This window comes from Coturnix japonica, chromosome 25, assembly GCF_001577835.2.
Source record: "Coturnix japonica isolate 7356 chromosome 25, Coturnix japonica 2.1, whole genome shotgun sequence".
In the NCBI taxonomy this organism is placed as follows: Eukaryota; Metazoa; Chordata; class Aves; order Galliformes; family Phasianidae; genus Coturnix; species Coturnix japonica.
The window spans coordinates 1533523-1541977 of NC_029540.1; the positions used below are offsets into that span (position 1 = coordinate 1533523).

At 57.8% G+C, this 8455-nt stretch overlaps 1 protein-coding gene across 1 annotated transcript; it reads right to left on the bottom strand.

Moving 5' to 3' along the window:
- Positions 1-6: 6 nt before the first annotated feature.
- On the bottom strand, positions 7-8276 carry IL6R (interleukin 6 receptor; the record flags this gene model as incomplete). The annotated part of the gene is given in 13 exon segments (XM_032449200.1): positions 7-107; positions 193-277; positions 376-416; positions 537-681; positions 769-950; positions 2285-2443; positions 3760-3829; positions 3832-3911; positions 4001-4022; positions 4024-4109; positions 4112-4175; positions 4178-4222; positions 8069-8276. Coding segments are annotated over 13 exon segments (1281 nt in total), but the record flags the coding sequence as incomplete, so codon positions are not given.
- Positions 8277-8455: the final 179 nt, after the last annotated feature.

An 8455-nucleotide genomic window follows, 5' to 3' on the forward strand; every position in this document is an offset into this window, starting at 1 on the left:
CATCCCTATGGCGAAGCAGAGGGCGATGGCCAACAGCAGGCTGCCCCCCGCCACCAGGAGGGCATAGGGGGATGTGGGGGAGCGGGCGGTGGCCTCCAGCACAGCCCCTGCAGCACAGGGTGGGGTGGGGGTCAGTGATGGGATATGGGGGGGGGTCCCAGCCTCCCATGGAGCCCCCAGCCCCATGCTCACCACCAGCACCATCAGCAGCGTCATCAGCAAAGAGCTCGGGTGGCAACGTGGCCCCGTAGCCATAGGGATCATCCTCAGCAGGGAACTGCAGAGACAACAGTGGGGGCACAGTGGGGATTTTGGGGGGGATAAGGGGGGCTATGGGGCTGCCCCACACGGACACACAGTGACACCACCCCCTACCTGCGAGCTGTAGGGCCCCATCTCAGTGACATCCCAGGGCTCTGCAAGATGACATAGGGACATAGGAGGGGATGTTGGGGAGCAGTGTGACATGGGGACCCCCTCACAGCCCTGTTCTTAGGGTGGGGGGCTGTACCCCCACCCTTCACCCCCCTCATTACCTGTCCAGGGGGTGCCCACCGCCTCCTGGCTCCATTCACTCCAAGCTCCGTGCCCAAACTCCTCCTGTGCCCTCACCTGCACCACGTGCCGCGTCCCCCTCCAGGCATCCCTTATATCCAACCAGGTCCGTGTCACCTGGTCCACCTTTAAGGGGGGGGGGGGGCACACATATATAGGGCAGTCTGACATACACCCCCCCCCTCCCACCCCCCAATGGCACAGGGGGCTCACATGGGTGAAGGTTGGGGCCGGCTCGGGGCGGTAGCGCACTTGGAAACGCAACCAATAGAATCGGGGGTCCCAAGAGGGGGGGTAACTCCAAAGAACCCGCAGTCGTTGTGGGGAATGATCCACTGCCTCCACCGTCACGTTAAGGGGGGGGTCCGGCTTCACTGTGGGGTTAGAGGTGTTGGGAATAGCACTGGGGGGGCTCAGGGAGTGGGAATGGGGAGGGTTTGGGGAGCAGGGGGGTGGGGGAGAAAGGAGGCAGCAAGGGGGGGGGTGGGGAATGGGACACTGTGGGGATGAGGGGTCAGTATGGGGGGCTCAGGGATGAGGGCACTGGGGGTTTGGGGGGTGGGGACACTGCAGAGCTGAGGGGTCAGAATTGGGGGGCACAGAACAGAACATTGAGGGGGGGACTGGAGACTCAGGTACTGGGGAACCATGGGGACTGGGACAGGGTCAGACTCAGGGATCAGCACTGGGGGGGCTTTGGGATGTGGGCACCATGAGGTTTGGGGTCTGGGGGCTCAAGGATGGAGACAAGATGGAGCTTTGGGGATCAGGACAGTGTCAGACTCAGGGATCAGCATTGGGGGGGGGTTGGGGATGTGGGCACCACGAGGTCTGGGGACAGGGATATGGGGAGCTTTGGGGACCTGGGGACAGAGGTATGGGGAGGTTTGGGGATCTGGGGAGCTTTGGGGACCTGGGGACAGGAATATGGGGAGCTTTACGGACCTAGGGACAGGGATATGGGGAGCTCTGGGGACTTGGGGACCAGGATATGGGGAGCTTTGGGGACCTGGGGACAGAGATATGGAGAGCTTTAGGGACCTAGGGACAGGGATATGGGGAGCTTTGGGGACAGGGATATGGGAAGCTTTGGGGACCTGGGGACAGGAATATGGGGAGCTTTGGGATCTGGGGACAGGGATATGGGAGCTTGGGACTGCACGGCACAGGAATATGGGGAGCTTTGGGACCAGAATGCCGGAAGCTTGGGGACCTGCGGGACGCAGGAATATGGGGAGCTTTGGGGACTTGAGGGACAAGGATATGGAGCTTGGGATCTGGGACAGGGAAACTATGGGGAGCTTTGGGGACCTGGGGAGCTTTGGGGACCTGGAGGACAGGAATATGGGGAGCTTTTGGGATTCTGGGGACAGGGATATGGGGAGCTTTGGCATTCGGGGACAGGGATCTGGGGAGCTTTGGGATCTGGGGAGCTTTAAGCGAGACCCAACTGGGGGACAGGAATATGGGGAGCTTTAGGACCTAGGCAAGATCATGGGGAGCTTTAGGGACAGGGATATGGCGAGCTCGGTACCTGGGGACCAGGATATGGGGAGCTTTAGGGACCTAGGGACAGGATATGGGAGCTTTGGGGACCAGGCAGAGCAGGCTCAGGAATCAGTATGAGAGGGGGCCTGAGGGATGTGAGGCACCACAGAGGTTGGGGTCTGGAGGCCCAACCAGGTCGTAAGGGCGGGCACCTGACCGGATTCCATTGAGGGTGATTTATCCCGATCCTCCCCGGTGCTGCTCCCTGCGCGGCTGCTGATGCAGACGGACACCACGAGGGCTTTGGTGTCATCGGTACCAGGCGGAACCTTCACCCTACAGACAAACTTCTGCGCCCGTGGGTAGAAATGGCAGCCGCCTGCTCTGTCACGTTCTCCCACTGACAAACCTGGAGGGGGAAATAGGGAGATTGTAGGACCCACGGCGGCAGGTCACTAAGGCAGCCCCACACCCCCCACAATGGAATATGGGAGGATACGGGAGGATATGCTCTATCTACGGAAGGCGACATAAGGGGATTGGGCGCGGGGATATCGGGGGATATGGGCTATGGGGATGTAGGGGGATATGGCGGTCAAAACCCTGCTGGGAATATAGGGGATACAGGTCATATAGGGGGATATGGAGTCATATCGGGGGGAGTAGCGGATTATGCAGGGGAACATGGGGGGATAGGGTCAGTGGGGAGATATAGGGGGGATATCGGGGTCATATGGGTGGGGTATGGTAGTCATATGGGGCGATAGGGGGATATTGGGGTCAGCGGGGAGATATAGGGGATATGGTCATATGGGGGAAATATGGGGGATTATGGGGAAAATATGGGGGGCGATATAGGGAGGGAATATGGGTCACTATGGGGGATATAGGTCATATGGGGGGGATATAAGGGGGAATATGGGGTCATATGGGGGGATATAGGGGGGATATAGGCGGATGCAGGGGGATGCAGGGGGTGCAGGGGGATATGGGGTCATATGGGGGGATATTGGGGTTCATCTCGAGTAGCTGGGGAATATACGGGGGTCATATGGGGGACATAGGGGGATATGGGTCATATGGCGGGGATATAGTGGCGGATATGGGGCTCGTCATATGGGGTTGAATATAGTGGGGATATGGGTCATATGGGGATATAGTGGGAGATGGGGTCATATGGCGAGTGATAATAGTGGGGATATGGGGTCATTTATCGGGGTGACTATAGTGGGGGATATGGGGTTCATATGGGAGGTCGACGTATAGGGAGGATTATGGCGGTCATCATGGTGGGGGGATATTAAGGGGGAATATGGGGTCATCTGGGGGGATATAGGGAAGGATATGGGGTTCATATGGGGGGAGATTATGGTCATATGGAGGGAATATAGGGTTTATGGGGGATATGGGGTCATTATGGGGGATACAGGGGGATATTGCGGTCATATGGGGTATGTCAGGGGTGTATGGGGGTCAGTATGGGACATGGGGTGATATTGAGTCATATGGGGAAATATCAGGTTGGGTGTATGTGGTCATACGGGGGGATAATAGTGGGGACACTGGGGTCACATGGGGACCATTGGGGGGGATATGTGGTCATATAGGATATATGGGGATATGGGGTCATCTGGTGGCTATGGGGGCGATATGGGGCATAATGGGGGGTTATAGGGGGGATATGGGGTCATTATGGGGGACATGGGGGGGTTGAGCCTCACCTGCGCTTCACCCACAGCACAGCCCGTGTGCCTGGAGCCGGGGATGCTCGTGGCTTCCACTCGCAGGAGCCACATCTTTGTCATGGCTACGTCGGAAAACAGTAAGACCTGGGGGGGCCGGGAGGGCTCTGCAGGGCACGGAGGTTGCTGGCATGATACTCGATGATGGTGGTAGGGGGGGGGGGGGGATACCGTTAAGACCCCGGAACCCCACGCAGACCCACCCCCGCACCCACCTTCCACCAGCAGCCGCACGGTGCCGCACCGTGTGCCCCCCCAGGTGTACAGCTGGACCGGCCCGGCCGCTCTCCGGCCGCAGCCCCCTTCAGCCAAGCAGCATCGTGGCCCCCCCCCAGCGCCCCCCGCCCGTCCGGACCACAGCACGGTGCCGTTGGGGGGCTCCGGGTCTCGGCCCACAGCAGCGTCACGTTGGCACCGGGCCGGACCAGCACCGTGTCCTGCAGGCAGAGCTGGAACACGGGGAGGGAACAGAGGAAAGTCAGAAGGTTACCCCCCCCCCCAGTAATCCCTAGGACAAACTCACCACCACCAGAAAAGCACACACGCCTTGGATGTCACCCAGCCATCTAACACGCCAAAAACAAAAAGACACCCCACTAGTGGACACAACTGAAAGCCAACCAACTCCAGAAAAGGTCCCTGCCCATCTAAGCCCCCACCCAAAAGCCCCAACAAACCTAAAAAAAAGGATGTCCACAGAAGACCCCAGATATCCCTACATGCCCCACAAAAGCCCCCCCAGTGTCCCCATCCAATTGCCAACCCAAAAATCAACACCCCCCGAAGCCCACACACAACACAAAAGTACACAAACCCAAACCCACATCAAATCCTCGACTCCACACAACAAAAGACACACACAAACAACAAAAAAAAACAAAGTATTCCTCATGCCACAAAAGCCCCCAGAAATAGACAATCCACAATACTGCCACAAAAATCCCCCCGAAAAAAAAAAAAAGCCACCAAAACAATGCATCCACCCCATTCCACCTACCACCCACACCAGCACCTGAATAGAATCCCTGAAGCAAACAACCCCAAGATAATCCCTGCCCATCTGCCCCCCCAAAGCCCACACCACAGGTGTCCCCGAAGCCCCCCCAGTGGACCCCCCCTCAACATTGCCCCCCAAAGTTCCCAGTGCCCCAACCCACCAGAGCCCCCTGTCAAAACAAGAAACACTGAAAAAGACACACACCACAAGTAAGCCCCAAAGGCCCCCCCAGTGTCCCTGGAAAGGACCCCCACCAAATACATCCATAACCTCCACAACACACACACACACACAAAAAAAAACGCACCACCTGGTGTCACTATTAGAAGCCCACACCCAGTACATACCATACATACACACACACAGCCTCCCAGTTTCCCACACAAATACAAAACCATCTAGACTAACACCCAACTACCCCACCGCAAAAAAAAAAAAACACCCCCCAAACCAAGTAAATAGATTACAACCCAAAGACACACCAATACTGCCACACAACACAAAAAAACACCCCCTGAAAACAAATAGCTCACACATAAGAAAAGCCAAAAAAAAAAAACTTCAAGCTAGTAACAAACCTGAAACAAACAAACAACCCAACATATCATGACTACCACCAGACCCACACATTAGAGATAAAACAAAAAAACAAGAAAAAAAAAAAAAAAACAACCAAAAAGATACCCAACAGAACAAACACACACCCAAAACAAAGATGCCCACCCCATCAACCACTAAGACCACACACCAAAGCACCACACAGATAAGTACCCTGATACATATTACGGCACTGAAGCGAGCGTGACCTGCTCATGGCCAGTGCCCGCCGGCCAATATAAGTGCCTAACAACTAGGATGGCTGGTGATCCGCCGTGGAGAAGCGCGGCCAAACCATACGGACCGCCAACCAAAGAACCACCCACCAGAACTAGATACACTAACAAAAATACATACTTGGCCACACAAATTCAAACCCCCCGCAAAACAAAGCCCCCAGCTGTCCCCCCAACACCCCCCCCAAAGCCCCCCTGTGTCCCTGAAGCCCTCAGTGTCCCCTGCCCTCTGCTCCCCAATGCCCCCTGGTTGTCCCCCAGCCCCCCAGTTCCCCCCATCCATCTTGCCCCCGCCAAAGTTCCCCAGTTATCCCCATCCCACAGACCCCCTGTTGTACCTGGAAGGCCCCACCAGATAGCCCCAAAGCTCTCTCTCTCTGTACCCTGAGACCCCCACATCCTCCATCCATTCACAACCCCCCCATATCCCTCGGGTCGTCTCTGCAAGCCCCCCCGCGGTTGTACGGTCCCCACATCCACCTCCCCCCCAAGATGTCTCCCGCGTGGGTCCCTGATAGTACCCGGCCAGTTGTGGGTGGCCGGGTGTTCCACACCTGTCCCCTGGCCCATCTGCTCCCCCAAAGCCCCCTGGTGTCCCCAAAGCCCCCCCAGTTGATCCCCCCATCCACCTGCCCCCCAAAGCCCCCCGGCGGTGTTCCTGAGACCCCCACATCCTCCATTCATCCACCCCCCCAAAAGGCCTCCTTGGTGCTCCTGAAGCCCCCCAGTATCCTTCTGCCCCCCCCAAAGCCCCCCACCATCCATTCTCGCCCTCAAATCCCCGGTCGCCCCCCACCCTCAAACAACCCCCCTCTGCTCCACACAACCCCCCACCCCCCCCGCTTCCCTGCACCCAACCGTGTCAATATTTGCACGGTCGGAAGTTGCTGAGCCAGGCGGTTACCCCCCCCCCCCATCGCGAGGCCCCCCACGGCACCGAGCCGAGGCAGAACGACAGGGCACCAGAGCGGGGGGGGGAAGGTGGAAGGGTCCTGGGGGGTGGCAGGTTGTGGGGCACCGGGCTGTTATAGGGCTGTATATAGGCCGAAGGCAGCGTTCCCGTTCCCTAGAGGTCAGCGCGGTCCGGTTGGCTTCCCGGCAGCTGCCGGGACCCGGCGGCAGCACCCAACCGGAGCCCGGAACCCGACTCGGAACCCAACCGGGACCGCAGAACTCAGCCCAAACCCCAGAACTGATCACTACCAAACCCCATAACAACTGATCACTACCAAACCCCAGAACTGATCACTACCCCTCTACAACCCCGGCCCCTACGGACCCAGCACCAAGGACCCCAACCAGGACCCAGAGCTCAGGACCCCATAACTCTGACCCCAACCAGGACCCAGAGCTCAGGACCCCATAACTCTGACCCCAACCAGGACCCAAAGCTCAGGACCCCATAATTCTGATCCCAAAACCCTGACCCTATAACTCCATACCCTAAAACCCAGACCCCAAAACTCAGAACCTATAGCTTCAAACCTTAGAACTCAGATCCCACAACTCTGACCCCAAACCCCAGACCCTAAAGCTCTGACCCTATATCTCCAAACCCTAGAACCCAGACCCTATAACTCTGACCTTAGAACTCCAAACCCTAAAACTCAGATCCTATAATTCCAAGCCTAGAACCCAGACCCTAATAACTCTGACCTTAGAACTCCAAACCCTAAAACCCAGACCCTAAATTCCAAGCCTAGAACCCTAGAAACTAGACCCTATAATTCCAAGCCTAGAACCCAGACCCTAATAACTCTGACCCTATAACTCCAAACCCTAGAAACAAAACCCTATAATTCCAAGCTTAGAACCCAGACCCTATAACTCTGACCCTATAACTTCAAACCCTAGAAACTAGACCCTATAATTCCAAGCCTAGAACCCAGACCTTAATAAATCTGAGCTTAGAACTCCAAACCCTAAAACTCAGACCCTATAACTCCAAACCCTAGAACCCAGACCCTATAATTCCAAGCCTAGAACCCAGACCCTATAATTCCAAGCCTAGAACCCAGACCCTATAACTCTGAGCTTAGAACTCCAAACCCTAAAACCCAGACCCTATTAACTCTGACCCTATAACTCCAAACCCTGGAAACCAGACCCTAATAAATCTGAGCTTAGAACTCCAAACCCTAAAACTCAGACCCTATAATTCCAACCCTAGAACCCAGACCCTACAGCCCACACCTCCAGGACCCCAAGGCCCCCTCACCCACCTCCAGGACCCCAAAGACCCCTCACCCACCCCCAGAACCCGTCCCACCGCCCGGTGTGGTTGGCTGGGGGGGGGGGTAAGGAGCCCTACATAGCTCCCTAACCCTAAACCCTGAACCCTAAACCCTCCCACTTCCCACCTCCACGAAGCACCTCAGCGCTGTGGGACCCCCCCCACGGGTCTCATCGGACCCCCCCGACCCCATTGGAATAACCCCCCCCCCTAAACCCACCCCATACTCACCTATGGGGCCGCAGCGCCGTCGGGGTGCGGAGGAGGCGGCGGTGAGGAGCAGCACAACGAGCCGGATCAACCCCGGGGGTCGCGCCATCCGAGGGGGGAGAGCGGAGCTCCGGACCCCCCCGGCCGGTACCGGAACATCGGCGGAACGCGGCGTTACCAGCGCGGTGCGGGGGCGGCACCGCACGTGCATTCAAAGGGGGGGGCGGAGGTGGGGCCGCGGAGATGGGGAGGGGGGGAGCTCCGCCTCTGACAGCGCTGAGCTCCGCCCCCCCCCACCCCAAAAGGGACGGGGGCTGACAGCGGGGGCGGGGCTGCCCCCCCCAGCACCTAAAATTGACCAACCCCCCCACCCCGAGCACCTAAAACTGCCCCCCCT